General features: G+C 35.9%; 1 protein-coding gene across 11 annotated transcripts in view; it reads right to left on the reverse strand.

The window, feature by feature from the left end:
• LOC310898849 (uncharacterized protein) overlaps positions 1 to 20965 on the reverse strand; it is a 283775-nt gene that overhangs the window by 77296 nt on the left and 185514 nt on the right. For 8 of the 11 annotated variants that reach the window (XR_014583778.1, XR_014583779.1, XR_014583780.1 and 5 more), the window contains exon 1: positions 4237 to 5065. Coding sequence is in view for 1 of the 11 variants with exons in the window: in XM_083834420.1 (XP_083690546.1) it covers positions 917 to 972; positions 4237 to 4301; positions 6709 to 6733; positions 11401 to 11493 (239 nt within the window). In the remaining 10 variants the exon portion in view is untranslated. Of the gene's footprint in view, positions 1 to 19; positions 973 to 4236; positions 5066 to 6708; positions 6734 to 11400; positions 11494 to 20965 lie in introns of those variants that run through there. The other 3 variants (XM_083834420.1, XR_014583777.1, XR_014583776.1) reach the window with 3 other exon arrangements.

Raw genomic sequence — 20965 nt, forward strand, 5'->3', positions numbered from 1 at the left:
AATTATGTTATTTTTTCTCCCACATTAACACTTCTGAGATATTTTATAGCAACTGCAAGGTTCTTTGGTGTTTGGTTTGCAAGTCTGAAATTCTTTAAAAAGTCCCGCTTGAAAAACATACCCATTTGCAAGCCATTCTGAAAAACAGGCTAGATGTACTTTGACTACACAGATTTGAACTTGACAAACACAATAAAAGGACTATGAAATGCCTTACTGTCCATGATACCAAGTGCCTCTCTGAACATTCAGTTGAGTGCTATTGTTTTTCTTTATCATCAGTTCTTTTACCCTGTTAACCTCTATGTTCTTATTGAAATCCAGAGGCCTGTTATAGTATCTCCAGATGCAAGATGAATTTTTCTTGCTGTTAAGTGTGGGCCACCACTACATCCATCTGGAAGCCTAGTCTGGTCCTGAGAGTTCAACTCTGAATGGTTTTCAGCATTAAATCCATTCTCAATTCTGCACAGAAGTTACAAGGGTTCAGATCAATAAAGCCTGCATGCAGCAAGGTGCTTAGAAGTTTCTCCTGGTTTAAAAATGTGTAATAGATCACAGTAAGCTATTCTTTACAAAACAGAAGGTTACAATGTACTTGGCAGTTATATCAGTCAGGCTTAGTTCAGCTTCCAAGCTCTCTGCATTGCTTTAATGAAATTCTCAGCCAAGGTTGATATAATAACTAGTAATTTTGAAATGAAGTAATGAAGTGCTAAAAATCCCCACAGACAGTCCTCTCTCTTTCTGCTTAGGTTGCTTGTCTGCTTAGTTTTTTGGTGGCACAAACTATGACATGGTTTCATGGAGCAATCAAGAAAGCTGTTGCTATCTTTGGCATGACACAAGACTTTTATAACGCAGAATCAAACAAGAGTTAATACTGACTTGATTTGACAGCTCTGGAATTCATTTTTCACGATGTTCCATTTTCACTCACCAAGCCCACTGAGACTAACAATGCCCAACATCCTAATTGCACAGAGGGAAAATTATTGTAGAGTGCAATCCTATAAAGGACATCTACCACTGTTGTGACAGTTTGAATCATGCTGTTGAAATTCTTTTAAAAGCTTAAGAAAAGATACAACTGATTGATTCTCACAAAAATTTAGGCAGCATGAGTTTTTTTTTTTTTTTTTTTTTGAAAGGCTGTTTCATACCAAAGCCTACATATGCTGTGTTTGATGAACAATTACCATTTGAGAAAGTTCTTATAAGGTTCTGAATAGGCCCTATCATATATTTATAATATATATTATATTTATTTTATATATATTTATTTATAACCTTACTATTTTATTTGGTCTTTCCAATAAATGGCAAAAAGTATCATCTACCCCAGCTAATCTGAGAAAAATCCATTACTGCTAGAAATCTAAACACTTGTACATATGTGTATATGGAGATACATAAATATAATATTCTTCTACTTTTCTAGCAGGCTTGTATACTCTAGCAAGCAAAAAAAAAAACCACCAAAATAATAAGCTTTTCCCATTTTTTCATCTATTGACAGACTACTGTCCCTTTATAAGTTTTCTTTTTGTTCTCCAAGTTAGAACAGCTCAAAACAGTCTTGATAAGTTTTATTTTAAGTATAATATGCTTAAAAGAACAGAGTAATTAAGTCCAAGTCCAACCTGATCTTTAATAACATTCCCTGTAGTCTATAACTTCATTATCATTCTTAGCAACCAGATACTGGTTATCGTTTTCCCTCCGCACCATTAACACTAGTTAACATATAGTGCCTCATAAAATGATTACAGACCTCAATTCTTCATTCTTTCATCAGATACCCAGATCAAGTAGTCAGGCATTCAAGAACAGTCTGGTTAGTCTAAAATATCATCTGGATGACCACAAGAATTGTATATACAACATTTGCCCAATTCCAGTGACCTCGAGGTGACTCACCACCCTTTCTCTCAAAATGACACAGCAAATCCCATCTCTAAGTACAATACATATCCACCACAGAACCCTCTGATTACTTTGCACAACCAATCATAAAACCATGAACGATGTCTGAAACCAATTTCAAACTGCATCCCAAATTCTTAGGCAACAATGTACTCTCCCCTCAGCAAGTATTAATGACCAGGGCCTCATTCTTTGTTTTTCCAGTGAGCCATCTGTAAGCCATATCACCTCAACATGGAAAATGCATGAAATAAACATGTCTGATTTCAATTGAACAAAACCAGACTGACTGAGAAAGCTCCCTGGCAGAGAACCAAAGAGTAGCTTTGGAAAAGAAATCCAATTTATTTTTTTTGGGGGGGGGGGGGCGAATTTCTAGCAGGTGCCTTCACTTACCAGCTACTCACATTCTGTCAGATCACCATGGCACACAGAAAGAAACTAGAAAACACCAGTCCCTGTGGTATTTGAAACCTCACACTGCTTCCCTATGAATACAATTGCTCTATTTTTTCAATGCCTCTAAAGACATTAAAGGAATCCTATTTATTTGAAAAAGCTTAAGAAAACTGGGATTATGTCTTGGGGAGAAGTGTTACAGTGTTTTTGGCAAGATGTACTGAGCCACAAATTAGACAGTTTTCATCTGTGAAATATATAATCTAACAAGCAGACTTCTCCTTGATTTCAGAGATTCATAGATTCGGAAGGGTATTCTCCATCTTGAGTTTTTACTGTTGGTAAGGATTTATTGGGTGAAAAAAAAAAAGGGTTACCAGATCACAAAACTCACAATGAAGCATATGATTTAAACTACAGAAGGGAGGAAAATAAGAATAAGAGAATGATCTTCTGCTACTGAGTTTTCAGTCTGAACAGATTTTTTTTTTGTCTCCACAACTTTCCCTATTACTTCATCATTTCTAAGTTTTGCAGGTGAAAAGAAAGCAGGGCTAATTCTTTTATAAGATTACATGCACAGTTCCATTAGTGTGGCAAATGGATCCAGAAAGCTCAATATTAAGCAAAGGAGGATAAGCTTAGTAGTGTAGCATCTGTGCTATAAAAAAATGTAGGCAAGCTACTAGAAGAGACAACATTTGCTCCCCACATCCAACAGTTCAGTCTCATCAGAAGACTTCCCACCAGATGTTTAGGTACACGCACAGAACAGTGGTCAGATGGCTCTCCTCTTGCATTTAAGAGTTTTTCCCTCTTGGCCATCTTAAACACAAAAACCATTGAGAAAACGCTAAGAGCAGCGCAGAAGTCCTGAAAGTTTGAGACTGGGGAGGTGGAGGAGGGACCTGAGAAAATTTCATTATAGGCAAACTGCTGCATCTAGATGCAAAGAGCATAATCAAACTGCAGCTAGAGCTAATGCAATTTCATTTTCTAAATACAATGCCACCACTAGATGGTCAATCCCTAGCAATATAATACTGTTTCTAAAGGTCTGAAGGCAAAAAAAAGAAAAGCAGAATCTTGGACAATACAGTTATATACAACAGACTACACTATCAGTTTTTGTGAGCATTTAATCTAATTCTCATTCTTCAGGCTATATGGTAGGTGTCTAATAAAGAGCAATGCACCTTCCAAGGATCATTTCTCTTTGACTTGGTAAAAACATAGCGCAGCACCTGACAGCTTTTCTTTAACAACAGTGCCAATGGCATAAATAAATAAATAAACTTTTGCACATAGAGATTGTTACAGTAGCACTGAAATAATTGTCTGTTGAACCCCTCATTTTTATTAGTAGTTTTTAAAGTTGTGTGCATACAAGCAGGAGGAAAGCAATTGCTTTACTGTACAGCAAGGAAGTCACCAGGGATGCTAGCTGACTGTATACATTTTAATGCAACCGATAGTGGAAGTGGAAATGGAAGGTTTAGAGTATTCTACAGGAAAAACCAGGCAAAACCTTTGATAATTAAGCCGTTATAAAGTGGTAAATACAGATGTAGCTTACACAGGAACTGAGAAATTGCTTTGTATTAAAACAAGTTGCACCTAGCACTTGGATAGACCTTCACAATTTGCATTCTTTACCCTTGATGATTTTGACTGAAAGCAGACCTCGGATCATAAGAATTGAGTTTCACAAATCCAGAAGTATATGAAAGTTTTTTTAAGCCAGAACAAGACACAAGTGCAAAACCCAGGATTCCTATGTCCCAGTCAAGCTCCACTGCTCCAACTATTTACAGTACTGCCAATGCTTGAGCACTAAGCCCATGTAAATAAAAAGTTGCTCTCCTCAGAACACACCTGCCAAGTATAACCTAGATTTACCTTTCTTCTTACCTCTGGCATTTTTAATAAAAGTCCTGAGATGTCTCTCCAACACTGGCTCCTTTTTCCATTGCCCCCTAAACAAAACACAGGCTGCTGCTACCAACACCACCACTAAAAGTAAATAAATCAAACCTTCAGTTTTCCAAATGCAAACATTTTGATACTGCAACTCTTCATTCCAGAAAACTCAAGATGTTGCATAAAAGAAGAGACTGAGAGGAGGAAAGCCTTTCCCAGCTTTAGGCTGAAACAAACTAACTCCAGCCTGCAGCCTAAAACTGCAGTAATCACCATTAACCTCTCACACCTGGGCTTGCAGAAAATGGTAGAAGGAACATTATTTAACCCTTCACATCTTTTTAAACTGTGGTACTTTTTATTACACTATTGCTCATTTCTAGGTGTACAAAAAAATTCACTTTAGGCAGATAAACTCTTTAAAAATAACTCTCACACACTTTCCTTTGTGAAGTTGCACAACACAATGTTTTTAACATACTGAGTTTTGTGAGAAAGACAGTTCATTTATTGAGTGCCAGATATTAATTTTATTGGGGTTTATAGCAAATACAAAGATTTTTTTTTTGTATTTTGTTGTTTTAAAAATAAAAATAGAGTCTGAAGCGATATGTTTGTGCAAAGGAAATAGCTAAGGTAAGGCAAAAGTTCAAGGTATGGCTAAGGCTATGGTCAGGCCAAGATAAAAACTAATTGAGAAAAATATATCCCTACCCTTCAAAATTTTTAGAATGAGCTATCATGCATTCTAAAAACAAGTTTGATTCATTGTTTCTTACTTAGGAGTAAATTATATCACTAATATTTTGTAAATACATTACATTGCAAGTTACGTTACCCTCATATTCACAACTTTTTGTTTTAAGATGAAACAAGAGAACAGGAGAACAATAGTCTCTACTAAAAGTGAAAAGGAAGCAAGTCTGTAATTAAAGGCAACAAAAACAGTTACATATAGTAGAGATTTTATCATGATATTTAGACAAAAACACACATTGGAAATCTTTACTAACTACTGTGGCTTAATAAGGAATCAATATAGGCAGATCACAGAAGTGTCTGCAACACACTCCCCTCAGCAGAAAAATTACTTTTCAGAGAAGCAAATTAAAATATTTATTAATTGGAAATCTCAGAATAAGGTACAGCAACACCAGTTCCAGGAGAGTTTTTAAAAACTAGCTTGATCTGGTAAACTAACTTTCAGCTTTCAAATTATCATCTGCACAGGCATACAAAGGAAGACAGGCTAGTGTGTGAGAAAATTTGCTTTTTCTCTGCTTCTGCAAGAGAGAAATTGGCACAGCTGAAGGTCTTCAGCTGTTAGGAATATGTGCAAAATAACCCTTCACCTGTACCAATTTCTCTCTTCCAGAGGTAGAGTTGAAGTCCTTCAGCTGTTATGAATATATGTAAGATTGCCCCTTACACATCTAATCACTGAAAGTTAAACTCAGCATCTTCGTTATTATGTAGCAAGTTTTTATCACAGAAAATAGTAACTGCATTTTCTGGTTAAATATAAATAAACTAATATCTTTTATGTGGGACCCATTATACTCTGCTAATTTAGGAACTGTGTTACCACTTATCATTAAAACCAACCCACAAGCACCTCTTAAATATGGCTCTCCATACCATACCATGAGTTCTGTAAGATTTTATACAAGATGTCTATACCATGTGTGTGACTGTAGAGTTGAGCTCTCCACAGCATTTTCTGCAGTTTTCCTCACTACTGTCTTGTAAGGTATGTGAACCCTGCTGAGCCAAGCTGAAGTGTGACAGAAACTAAGTTATATATTCTGGAATTGCCTGGAAATATTTGGTAGAATGGAAAATCTAGTTCATATCTCAAGTTCTAGGTAGAGTCTAGATTATTCTTTTTCTCCTTGGATTTCTTTGGCTGGTGGGGGGAAAAAAAAAATGGCTGCTTCTGTGCCTACAATATATGTAGAAAGCAACAGAGAGTAATTTTTAAGTAAGATTTTAAATCAATTTTTTTTTAATGAAGTTAAAGCATATTAATGACTTGTATTAGAAGACCTACAAAAGTCTTAGAAAAAGATAAAGGTAGTATTTTACCAAAATCTTTCTCTTAGTTTTCACGGCTTTTTCATTTTCTATAAATTTGGTTCTGAGTGCAGTTTGAAAACTTTCTGTATTACATACTGACTCTCTTCAGTTGGGGAGAACTGAATTTCACACATTATACACTACCATATCATAGTGTCCCAATCCCTAATAAATAAATAAAAAGATTACTGCCATATTAAGTGTTTATGTGTCTGTGTCTTTCCATTTTTTTTTAAATATTTTTTTTTAGCATTTTAATGTAGGGCTGTAACGCATCAGCCAAAAACCTATGTAATTTCTCTCTGATCATGGCACAGCAACCTAACAAGGCAGTTAATTCTACTTCAGCAGAAAGATCAGCACTGTTTTGTGACACGGTAAACATACCTGAAATATGAAATATATTTCATACCTGAAATATAAAAATATGGATTGTGTTACATAAAGAATGAACATGAATGTAACTATAGCTCTCTGTGAAAAAAATATGCTGGAGGGGAGGAAAATGAATTTTTCCTTCTGTGTAAGACCTCTGCGTTTTATCCAGCCCTGTGAGAAATCACATCAATGAAATCTCATCCTTGCCTTTCCTATGACTTCTATTTAGTGATCACAGGATCACTGAGAAGGCACCTCAGGATACCTGATTGGAGAAATTAGCTTTGGTATATTATTCAGTTAGGAAAGTCAGAATTAGAAAAACAGACTCACACCCATAAAAATGTCACAAACATTACTGCTTGGCAGCTGCACTCATTTACTTGATCTCATTGCTTGTTGGCAATAGCCTTCCTAAGCTACAGCTTTTCTTTTTCCTTTTGGGACTTCTGTGTCAAGCCAGTATTTTCCCCTGGCATGACAGTTTACTACCAATCCATTATCCATTACCTTCCTGGCACGTGCAGACTTCAGAAAAGGCTTGTCTGGGATTTGGCACTTTACCCAGTGCCTGATAAACCTTTTAAATTATATTCATTCTCTTGCGGTGCAAAGTGGAAAAAATATGGCATGCAGCTATGCCAGTGTTGCACTGCCCTCCGCCAGGGTTGTTTTTCACTATAAAGTTCTCTAAGAAGAACTGAAATAATGTAATGTCTAAGGACACCACAATAGAAAAGGGGGAAATGAAAAGTGGTAATTATCTGAGAGATTTTTACTTTTCTGAGCACACCAAAAGAGCTTGTGTTTAGAAAGAAAAGCTGCTTATTCTAAAAACTGAAACTTTGCCTTTAAATCAGTAATTTGTCATTCATTTCTCAATTCACTGAACTTCAAAATCAAAGAGGCTTCCTTGAAGACACAAACTTTGCCACAACTTTGCCTTAACTACAGAAAAGCAAGGATTCAAAAATAAATGAAGTTAAATCTGGATTATAGAAAGAGGTGTCACTCTCACCACCTAACTAGAATGTATATGCACTCATTAAAGGACTCTTGACTCTGATTAGTTTGCAAATTGGGTTGTTCTGGATACTGGATAATAATCATATTTCTCCTTCAAAGAGTAAAACAAAACTAAAATTAATTGCAATAATGATAAGAGCTCTACTAAAAAAATATAATAATTATTCTGATGAATTTCAATAGGCTGATGCTAATCCTAAAACACCCTCTTGATGTTAACAAAAAGTATGAAAATGTTACTGTTTCCATATTTTCTAAATTACATCTTATCTCTTATCAGTCACACCACCTAAAGCTGAAGTAAAATATTACAGGATTCTTGTAATGTCAGCTCTCAATAACAAGGCTTGTGAAGACCTGTCCATTCTCCAGTCCATTCTCTGTTATGATTGTTTCCAATGTTCTGGGTTAACCACTTACTATCACAAGGCTCCTCAAAGTGAAACGACAATTTTACTACTAATGAACGTATTAAGTAACATATTAGTCTTCCAGATCTGATCTTCAGAAATCAGTTTTAAAAGTGATGAATTATCATTTTGGCTTGTTTCTTTTCCCAGTAAAATCCATATTACTTTGTCATTGATTTTCATACAACAAAATTGCCACTTCTTGTAATATATGTACCACATGATTTTCCCTTATAATTAGCATATTTTACTGATTTATGCAGTTATATTGGAGAAAATAAAACAGAATAGTTGAATTCTATATAAGGCAACTCACAGTTAGTCACCTACTGTGATTAAAACAGCTATCAGTAATCTAACACCAATGTATCCGTGAAGAAGGCAATGAGAAAACTGCCTCCTCTGACACACGGAAAATTGTAATCATGCTAGTGGAAGGTTTGGAGAACAGGAAATCTGAAGAATAAATACTCAGATTCCCTGTGATCCAGAATGTGTGTATTGGTCTAAAATAGCATTTGCTTTATATGCTATTGTGCATTTTCAATTCCTCTCAAATTCTGGTCATGCTGAGATGAGTTTCACCCCAACAGATTTCTGTACTCATCTGTCCTGTTGTGTCCTGAAGATGCTCTGAAAGCACACTCGCTAACAAGACCTTCATAAAAAAAGTTTGTGCTGAAACTAGATTTAGAAGAGACTTTATTATTTTACTCAAAAACTCATTGTTTTAGCCATTCATCCAGCCCTTATTGTCCCTGCCTTGTCCAAGCTAAATCAGACATTGAATGATTAGGAAAGGAGATAGAGACAGACATGCACAAACACACACACCATTAAAATATGAGAAATTGATTTTTTGGTCCCATGATCATGATGCTGTATAAGACCATGGAAAAGAGAGGCTTAAACCACTCCTGAAATTAGAATTTATTTCTATAAAACTCAACAGTTCCAATCTGAGAGACTGAGAAATAATCCTGCCAGACTGCCCTCTGTCTCTGCCATTTCTTAGGACACGAAAGACATATCATCAAACCCTTATTCTAACTCAGACAGAATGTAAATTGAAATTGGATCCCTCTCTCATGCCAGTAAGTATTCCCATCACTGAACATTTGTGAAAACAAATCTATCCACTTAAGTGCATGTCACCAAGGCAGTGCAGTAGATTAGCATTTTCTTCATAGTCAACAGCTATGCACCAAACTAACTGGGTGGCAGGAGTTTGGCCATTTGCTGAAATCTTGTATTACTGCCAGTTTAGCTACTAGCTTCCATCCATCCCTTCAACCTGCTGATTTCTACAGATGTCATTCTGAGGCAATTAATTTTACAAGAAAGTGAAAGAGAGAGAAAAGCATCTGAAAATTAATCACTATAATTCCTAAGTTCCTTTAGTAACTTTGTCAGGGTAAGAAAGTCTTGCAAAATTATCATGAACTGAACCGCTAAATCCTAGTACTTTAACAGTTGCATTACATGTCCAATTTGCTAAATAAATATGATATAAGCTCCATAAGAAAGTTTGTTTACAGCTCCATCTAGAGTTCCTCCACCCTGAATACTAGAAGAAATTGATTAATCCATGATGCTAGTTTCTATGACAGCAACAAAAACACACTTAAAAAATGTCTTTATAACTATTTAGTACCCCAAGATAGATGCTAAATACTTATTGCTAAAGGTTGTGTTAAAATACTGAAGATTTTCTTAAGGGAGAGGATGCTCCATTTTTAAGTCTTGTGCTTCTTCCCTTGAGCAATTAGATACTCACTTTGTGTCTCTGACATTCTGCAGAAGGAATCATTCATCTATATAAACCTGATTCTGACTGATTCACCTCTATCATCAGCAGAGCACGATTCTTCTCCTCTTAAAACAGGCATTTAAAATAGGTGAGAGAAATTATGCCTAGAAAGTTTCCTCCTCTCTCCTACAACTGTTGATGAATATAATTAATTCAAATGCAGGTGTCTACATAGTTGAGGTTCAGTGTTATAGGAAATGTGTCCCAGTCTGCTTAAGTGAATCTAAATAAATATTAACTCCCTAGATGTTTAAACTTCTACCGAACCAATACATTTTGGAAATCAAGTTACCTATAAATATGGTAAATATATAATAAGATTGCAATACATGGTAGCTTTCGTTTGCTTTCCTTTAATCCTGTAATCATAAAACATGTGAATTCCTGTTTGCACAAACTAATCTGAGTTCTTCAGTCAGTCTGTTTATGCGTCTTGTATACTACAGCTTGGGACAGGTCATAGAGCACAGCTAGTTTTGCATGTTTATGAAATAAAACTATTTTATAACAAAGGTAAAAATAATCAGGAAAGAGGTATCTTAATACAGCAAGCTTAGACTGTCTGGCACCACAGGTTCAAATGTTCTTGCTGATTCAGCCACTCCAAATCTTCATCAAAGGGAACAAACTGAATGTTTTCAATGCAATTGTGCCTAATCTTGCACAATGAGAGCATAAAAAAAAAATCTACTTTCTAATTTTTGCATGAGCATTAATGATGCAATGGCATCTTTAGTAACAATAATGGTTTGCCCTTTGGCTCTGTCTAGAATTTTGATCATTATCCTGACTCTTGTCTTCACCCCCAGCAGTGTCTGAATTTCAAAGGTGTTACATTTCTGTAAAATGAAGTATTCTGGATGGAACTATTTTACTTTCATGAAGTGTTGCCAATGTCATTGTTACAGAACCTACCAGTCAGAAGATGATCTTCATATGAAATAATTATAGGCAAGATTATAAAAGTGAGAAAATCATAAATAACCGAGAATGAAAAAGCAGGAAAGGAATCCTATGTATGTGAGGTGAGAACAAGAGAAAATCACAAGCAATATCATTCCTGAGAATTAATGTTTTAGCTTTTTGTCACAGGATGTTCTCATTTTCCAACATCTAGTCACAGTTGCATTTATGACATTCAGTTTATTCCCCTTTCTTGCAGGATTAATCGTCTGGCCATGGTAAAACAATAAGCTGCTATGATCTATTTCAATTTTTATTTTCCTTTCAGCCACAAAAAAATTGCAGGTCTATCCATTTCAGCCTCTCTTTCACACATTAGCAGTTATGCTGTTTGGGACAAAATTGTGGCAGGCTCATAAAAAATCTGTGCAACTGTGCATGAGATTATTCAGAAAAAATATACTCATGACTCAAAGCAGGACATCCAAATGTACCAAGAAAGGTAAGTATGCAGCAAAAAAGGGGGTCACTAAAGAAAGAAGATCAACATACCGAAACTATTCTGGTACCCATTTTCAAAAGCACCATCTCTCACACAGGTGGTCAGCATGTCAGCAGAAGGGGCGGGTGTGGAGTTTAGAAGGGCTGTAGAAAGGAAAAGATTTGTTAGAGCACTCCTCCTCTCCATAATTGTGTACAGATTCACGTTTACCATCGGGTTCTTTCAAACATAAAGGAGCTGTATCACAAGCCTCATAACTTCACATACTAGATTTGCTTACTATGTCCTAGTTAATTCAACAGTCTAGAATGAACAGTTTTATTAAAATTGTTTTTCTGTGACTTGAGGCTTTGTTGAGGCTTTTGGCTGAGACGCATAAGCATACCATTAGGTTACAGAATTGTGCATCTTGTTTTTCCTTTTTCCTACGCTCAGAAGTTTGCTAAGCCTGCCTGTCGTATTTACTTGCTGATTAGACTTACATAGCCTCAAATCAAATTTTCGTCTTCACACCATACAAACAAAAGCAAGTGTCATTTTATTCCTGTGGTATGCCAGTCTGCTTCAGAAACGTGCCAACCCTTGCAGAGCACAGAAATTAACAGATATTAGAAGCCAGAGTTACATTCCAGAGGCTAGTCATTCTTGTCAACTATTTCATATTTGCCTCGCTGATGACCTGCCGGCCTTACTGGTACATAGTAGCATGAACGCTCTCTTGGTGTGCATTTAGGATGACCATGTGACTTGCCTGTGTTTTTGCCAATTCTGAGTAATGTAAGGTAATCCTAAATGAGTGCTAACAAAACATTTATATCACCCCGCACTTGAATGAATTCTCTAACACATAGCATATTGGAGAAGTAATTTCTCAATTCTTAAGTGATTTTTAGAAGAAATTGTCCAGATCTCTGGATAAGCTGAGATATATTTTATGAAAGCCAGTGCTAGGAGAGGTGGTTAAATGGTGTTATTATATATGTTCATGCCTCTCTAGTCTTGGGTCTGGTGGGTGCAACCCTGGCTTTTTCCGGCTGCTAACATTTGTGCCAAAACAAGCCAGGATCAGCTTTTATGCTGGTAGATGGGAAATTGCTGTCAAAGGAACTTTTACAGCAGTCCTTTCCATAGTGGGATCCTATAAACATCAAGGAGTATCTTGGAGCCTGAATAAACATGGTGAAATCCTGTCTCCATTGGGATTTTTGCCATGGATATCAGAGGAGGCAGGATTTTTAACTGCTGTGTTTAAGACTGCTTTGCTTCACAGGTTGCAATGTCTGTCCAGTGACTGTGCAGGTCTAGCAGGAATGCCAGGCGGGAAAACCCCACTGTTTTTAGTGTGCTGAGAGATCTTTTTTTGTTTCAAAGAGCTGTGCCATTCCTGGAGCTTTTATTCACTGCCAAGAGCTAACATTGCTTAGGCAAATAGCAGACACTGGCTGCAGTTCTTCAGAGCAGTCCACTTTGTTCTGTTTTATTTTTAATTGAATGCCAAAACACAAGCTTCTGGCCTTAAGGAGGAGAATAAAAACAGTGTCCAGTGCCATCAGATTGCAGGAAGTTCTGATCTTGCATTTGCGACAGAAGTCTGAAAGAAAGTTTGCTAGCAAGTAAATATTTTGGAATAATTATTTTGCCTCAAAGAACTGTAAAATATTAAATAAATGTGAGAATTCAAAACATAATGTATAAAAGCCCAGATATAAGCCCTGTAACTTTGGGATATATTTTGTTCTGCAGCATGACTATTACCAGAAGATGATACAAAAATTTTGTTTTCATTTAACTCAGTAAGTCAGGAGTATCTAAAAATTATTGGTGAAGTTCTTTATACCCATTCAAACATGAAGCAAAATTAACCAACACACTTTAAAATATGTTTTCATATAATTATGGTAAGGTAAAGAACACAGGAAATACTTAAATTCCTTTTTGATAGATGGCCTCTTTGACTTTAATAGAAATATGCTCTACAATGTAGGCATAGACATAATGTTATAAGTCCTTAAAGAAGAAATTCCACTATTTATTAGCTATCACAAGTATGAAGGGTATTAGTGACAGTACTGACATCTGTTATAAGAGTCCTTGGTAAAGACTGAAATTTAGACACTGATGTGCCATATATGTTGATATGCCACATAACTTTTAAAAGCAGGCAGCTAGAAAATGACTGAAATTAATTTTAAAAATTACTACAGGCTATTACACTTCATTTGCTAGCCTGGTGAGAGAAATCTTACATCTATTTTCTTAAGCAAGAAGATTTTGAAAGGGAGGATATGGGTCGATTAAGAGTTATGGCACAAAAACAGATAGAACATATTCTAGAAGAATGGTCAAGATGATCAAACAAAATGGCAATTCATTTCTACTTCATTATGATAAACATTAAGGTCACCCATCTATTAATCCATAAAACAATTCATCTCATCTCATGTCAACAATATTGAATTATTTAAGTAACGTCATCATGTATCATAAGTTTAAGGGGCCATGTCATCTGAAACCTTGATTTAGTTGATGGGAAAAAGAGCAAATTTCTTATGAACACGTCAGTGTTACATAACAGTGTACCAAAGGAGCAGCTTTTCTGAGTCCTAGAAGATGTCTAGCATGACCTAGATGTCCTGCACCTTCAACCACTACCTGAGGCATAAGAAAGGTGTGAGAAACATTTCACTGGCATATCTTTCCAACTGCACAGGAATTTCCCTGAGTCGGAAATAGACTACTTTATCATATAATAATGTTATCGAAACATGCTTAAACTGAAATCCAAATTCACAGTCATGTTACTGAAGCACATATCTCATTTAACTTTTGGGTAATTTTGTAATTTTTCAAAGAAACAAACAAAAAAAATACACCAAAACCATATTAATTGAAGATTGCACAGAGAACATTAGTACGTTGTGATCTGGTTGAAGGTCCTGGGCCTGCTAAAATTACAATACTAAAAGTTGTATGTAGATCGAGGTATTGGGGCAGAGCCCAAATCGCCTAGTTTATATTAGATTCAATAAACTTGCAGAAGATCACATGCTTACATGAATATTGATTTAATGTCCAAATTTACCCTTGAATTCCAATCCCATTGCTTGCATGGAGTTCTTTTTTATTTCCTTGCATTGATAAATAAAAAACCCACAGGTTTACTTTAGAAGTGGAAAAACACATAGTGTATGTTATTAATCATGTTATTGTTATTTTTACAGGGCAGCACCTATGAGTTACCAAAGACTGATGCCCCTTTATGCTAGGCATTTGGAAAACACATGCACAGTACCCTCAGCATATAGTCTTCAATACTGCAATGGAATACAATTCCAATTACAGAAAAGATAGTAGAAAATACCATAAAAACAAGAGTCACACCAAAGGTCTATTTAGTCTATATTCTGTCACTGACAGTGATCAAAAGTGGAAAAACTACCGAATGGCTGATGTTGGCAGGGTGCTCTGGGTTCATCTGGTCCAACCCCTGCTCAAGCAAGGCCCTGCAGAGTAGGGTGCCCAGAACCACTTCCAGGTGGCTTTTGAGGATCTCCAAGAAGGAGACTCCACCATGTCTCTGGGCAACTTGTGCCAGTGCTCCATCACCCACACAGTACAGAAGTGCTGTCTGGTGTTCAGAGAGAACCTCTTCTGTTCCAGCTTGTGCCCAGTGCCTCTTGTTCTGGCACTGGGCACCACTGAAAAGAGCCTGGCTCCATCTTCTTTGCACCCTCCCTTTAGGTATTTATAGACACTGATAAGATCCCCCCCCAACCCCCCCAAGCTTTCTCTTCTCCATGCTAAAAAGTCCCAGCTCTCTCAGCCTTTCCTCACAGGAGAGACTTTACTATCCATAATAATCTAATTATTAATCTGGGGACATTTTTACTCAATTGAGGTTCTCCTAAGTTCTATATGAACTAAGCAGAAAATTTCATTAATATACACTGGGTTGTGCCATACCTTTTGTTCAGATTAACCCTTTTCTGGCAAAACTGCACCATTATTTGCTCATCTCTATGCTGTTTACTTAAGATGTATTACTTTTTTCCTTGAAAAGTAGGGCCTAACATTAATTATCATTCTATTACTTTTGTTGTGAAAGGAATGAAAAAAGTTGGCTATTTCTTCTCATAGTTATCAGGCTCTGAAATCATTTTGAAAAATAACTTAAGGGATTATTTTTAGTGTGTATATTTTTAATTTTTACACACTTCACCTGATAAACTGCCAAAGATGTATCAAACTATTAGGTCAGATTCCTAAAGATGTTAGTGAGAGTCAGATTCCTAGAGATATTAGTGACAATGTTCCATGCTCACCACATCTAGGAAAAATAGTCTGTTGGACTCGGGAACTATGATTAACTTCATGCTAGTTAACATGAATCTGATGATTAGAAAGAGCTGACACAAGTAAATCTCTTATTTTGAAATTTTAAGTTAGAAAATACTTAAATATTCAAGTATTCAAGAGGGAATAAAAATATTCAAAGGTATTAAATAATTAATTTTCACTTTTCTAAGACTTTATATATGCACACACAGCAAATATGTTTTGTAGTCCACTCTTTTTTTTTTTTTTCCGAAATTTTCAGTAAGCTCTGAAGTGTTTAAAGGGTTCCGTTTTGCTGCAAGTAAGCATGGAAACATCTGCCTGGTCAATGTAATATGCAAATAGCTGCAATAGCTTGAATGGAAAACTATCAAGGAAAACAAAGATATAGAGTAGGACAACTCAGTGTTTTCCAAACAAGCATATTGCAGAGTCATACCTGATATAGGAATTCCACAACACAAGTTCTTATTCAGGCTAAATTTCAGGTGTTGATTAATGAAACAGTCAGACTAAAGGACTCTGTTAAATGAGGTATATCTGCACTATGCTAATTTTAAGACCGTGTGGCTGCCTAATAATGCTAATGCCTTTCTGACATTTCTTGGGCAGGAATATTTCAATAGTACCTTATTATAAACTGGATCGTTATTTTTGGCAAACTAAATGATATGTCACATGAGACTAAGTGCATTTTTAATGTATTCAGGATTAGCAGGCTCATTTATTGGAAATTTGTTTGATTGTTTCTACAGGTCTTTCTTACATACATCTTTAGGAAACTGAAGGTATTTTTAGATGTATTTAAATGGATTAACAATCTAACTCAGATTTTTGAAAATGTTATTCAGAATAAAAAGTAATTTGCATGTTGAGTTGGATTTTAGATAAAAGCAACAGGAACCTGATTTAGCACAGAACATATATTATACATTACTATACAAATATTATATTATACTACAAAGCATAGTGCCTTTGATTATGAAAATCTAACAAGATTCATTTCAAATATTACAGCAAGACTTCCTCAAAACTGCAAAAGGAAAAAAAATGTTACTGATACGTTTGTGGATGCATCAGTTGCACATATTTGTGCAGCTTATTAAAGTACCCTATGGCATAGCAAATGCATTTCCACATGTTCCTTAGTATTCCCTACTGTTCATACAATCACAAGATATTACTATTCATAACTAGAAGTTAGAACAGATGTGGCATACCAATCTGGAAAATGCTGGCTCCTGATTATGAGCACTTCTGCAACACTTCCCTTTTACTCCTGAATTCTAATAATAACTAGACTGTAAACTCTGGAATACAGCTCAGCTGAACTGCAAGATCAAATGAAAAGAGCAAGGATGTCAGAAAGTAAATTGGACAGAATACATACTGCAACATAAAATTATATGTATATATAAAAAGTACATAATTAATGACTCTTTCTTCTCCTAAATACTCATTCTCTTCTATTGCTGCCAACCAGAGTGCGTATTCCCTTACTCCATTCATAAGCTCCCACTGCTCTGCTCTTTAACTTCAGAGTGAAATAAATGTATTGAATCCCTCAGGATTCAGTTCAGCTATCAAAACAACCTTTTCATTCACAAATACAGAGGCTATGGATGGATAAAATTTAGAAAATGTATCTGTCAGTTTAAAATATGATCTTTTCCTTCCTAGGATGCAGTCTCAGAGCTCCTCTTCCTCTGTGTACATGCATATGTGCCTGTTTGCAGTCACTCTGAGCACACATTGAAGTGGCAAATACAAAGAGGGTTCTAAATGAGATAATTGCCCTGGAAGCAGAAGCCACGTAACTCAGTTCTGTCTCAGTAGATCTCTCCATAAATTCTCAGAAACCTGCAAAAGAGTAGTCTCACAAGGCAGCATCAGCAGGGAGTAGGGGCTGTTGCAGTGTTATCACATTTTAAAGCTAAGCACAATGCAAGCTGTACTAGATATGACCTTCTGTGACTGGAGACTATGTTGCAGGTAAGCAGTGCCACTTCCAGGGGCTCATTCTCCTGGCTATTCCATATTTTTTGAATGGGTCATTGCTGGTCTTATTTCTAGCTTTCCATGGATGAAAGCATGACTTTCTTATGAGAACTTTTGTAAACTCTGGTTCAAATTTCATTGAAACTGATGTCTGCCAAGAATAATATTTTACAGGTTCTAAAGCCTCTGATAAAGCATGTAATACAACCATAATTTATATGCATCACAGAGGTATATTGTCTCAGAAAAACTAGGTTTTCTGCTTTAATCAGTACTAAATCAGTATTATGTATACGATCAGAATTATTTATTGCTTTTCAGTAAAAAGCTGTTTCTTTGATCTTCAAACTGTTAGTCAAAGTATCTGAATTTCCTTTGTAAGGTTGAAACTCACAAAAATTGTGAAATAATAAGAAATTACTTTCAAAAATATTTATTATTATTTTTTATTTTTTGAAGAGACTAAGTTGCTATCAAAGAAATGCAAAGCATTTCCTATGTTCTTCAGATATTTAGTTTGTAGGTAAGTGTCAGAGTGTGCTTCAGAACGTTTTCAAAATTAATCTAAATTTCACAACTCCATAATCATGTAACCTCTTGCTTTATTACCTGTCACCCTATTTCTGTGTCTTGGAAGTTCCATGACAGTTAGTTCATCTGGCATTATTTCCTAAGACACAAATCATGATTCCATCCGAACTTGTCAAAACACAAATTAAGTCAACAATTTTCCCTGTGATGACATCTAGAATTATGAAAAATATACTCTAACTTTTCACTAAGTACATTTATGAAAAATGCAGTATTGTTTGCTACACTGTCAGAGGCTCTCTGATTACACACAGCACATATGCATGTGTTTCATAAATAGCTTTGGCACTTACAGTCTGATTTCAACTGAAATTAAACAAAAAGACATTGATCTCAAAGAATATTTTGTTTCCATATATTTTGCAGAAATAGATGTTCAAACTGAGGATTGAGACCATATAAGCTTCTGGCTGAGGGAAGGGCTGCAGAAGGAGTTCACATTTTTTTTATGACCCCCAAAAACCTGCATGCCAGCACTTATAAATATTCATGTCATAGGAAAAGCTTCAAGGTTTTAGTACCTCAGACATCAAGGCCAACCAACCACAAGGCAACAGTCCACCGGAAATGGGGCTTCATTGATTCTGCAGCTCTACATACCACTTGTTAATTATATGACTTCTTTGTTAGTCAGACATGAATTTATGGGGAAGGGGGAGGGAGGTGCTTAAGAAATCAGCCTTCCTTCTTCACACAATAAAGTGCTGTGCATCTGTCCGGGATTTCTGAGATCTGAGCTCCAGCCCAGTTGCCTGATGTCCGGAAGCCATGACCAGTATCTGAACAATTGACTCTCATGGTGCATCTGCACAAAAAAAAGTCCCATACTATGGGTCTACTATGGATAGAAATTTTGTGCAATTACCGTGTATAGCAGCATACCTGTCTTTGTCTACCAGATAAGATCAGTGGGGGTGGAATTAGTTTAAGCAAAAATTTAAGTAATAAAAACAATCACTCATTTCCAATGTTCTACGTACACATTAAGCAGACAAGAGGTAACGTCATTTTCCCCAGTTCAGTGACTATTTGGAATGGATGTAAAAAAAATGCTATTTGAAGGTGTTGTATTCATTGGGAGAAGGAGTAATGGTGCATTTTGCAAACAGGGGATGGTGGAGAATGCATGTACAACTACCTTGTTCTAAGTAGTATTGTGACTTAGGTAACAGAAATTAATATATAATATATAGTGAATAGGGAGATTAGGAAGCAAGCTGACAGCTAAGGGAAAGTAAAATTTCTATTCACCTTACAAAACGTTTCAATTTTTTGCCATTTATGCAACTGAATCTGAGGCACTGAAACAAGTATATTACATACAGTAGTATAACCACTTTGATCCTTTCAGCTGACTGCAGCTGCTCCTGCACCTCTGGATACAATCAGGTCTTCCCATTTTTGAACACAAGGGCAGAACTTCCAAGTCTGGGTTTGAAAAGCAGTGCTTCTGTCTTCTTCAAGGATTAACAGTAAGAAAAATTCTTCCTACTGGTGAATTAGTCTGGTGGTCCTTAACAGTGATCTCTGAGCTGTCGTTTTAGGCTGTGTGAAGGATGGCACTACGGTAGCTGGAATTTCTGCCCTGTACTGGGTGTCTCTGCCCTTCTTCAGCTAGCACAGCCAAAGTGTGCTCAGACCTGCCTGTAACTGCCAGTGTAGGCATGCCCTCCTTCACATATTTGTACTGTGATTTTAGGCAAGTTATAATCAGTAGAAAATGGGTGGTGCTGGAAAAAGGTTAGAACTTGTCTGGAATTTTTGGTTAAACATCAAGAAATTCTGATTCTTCAAAACAGAGCCTTTTCATGGAAGCACACTAATTTTGAAATAGAAAATTCTCAAAAAGATAGTTCAGATTGAGAGTCAAGTGTACGGCTGAAAGCAAAGAAGACCTAAAATCTTAGATAATCATGGAACCAATTAACTACAGTTTTCATCTGGGATTTAGTCAGCCAGCATCTGAACCATCTCTGTTTTTGTATCAGATTGAACAGAGATTTAAGATCTGGACTCACATATTACAATTGACAGTCTTTTTCAGGTTAAAAATAGCAACAGTAACAAGTGAAAAATTTTCCCCTTTGAATTTACAAGCTAATTCTAATGTCAGTTCCTAGAAAGATGTTGGAGAAAAAAAGCAATTAATTTATAAACATGAAAAGAATAATGAAAACAAAGAAAGAAACGATATGAAAACAGCTAACAACAAACTATCTAACTGCACTGGGTATGGCCAGGATGGAGTTCACTTTCTTCATAGCAGCCCCCATGGTGATGTGTTTTGGATTTGTGACTGAAACAATGTTGACAACACACAAGTGTTTTGGCTATTGAACAGCGATTGCATAACATTGAGGCTTTCTCTTTTCCCTGCTCTGTATCTGTTGTTATTCTTTTGCATTTAATATTTTCATTCTTAAGTATTTTTAGATCGTCTTTTGCCTATCCCCTCAATTTAATTAATTCTTTAAAATAACCTACAATGGTTAATTTCATGTAAACAAATAGGGTAAAGATAGAGGGTAATGCCCAAAAAAGCAAAAGTTCTTATAATAACAGGTAGTATTACTGTCAGTAAAATCTTGTCCAAAACATCATCCATTGGCAAGCTTCATATTTCTGATCCCTACTTATTGTACAATATCATAGTATTTTAAGGAAAATTAGAAAGTGAAATAATTTAGTTTA

The sequence above is a fragment of the Anser anser genome, assembly GCF_964211835.1.
Source record: "Anser anser genome assembly, chromosome: 4".
Taxonomy (NCBI): domain Eukaryota; kingdom Metazoa; phylum Chordata; class Aves; order Anseriformes; family Anatidae; genus Anser; species Anser anser.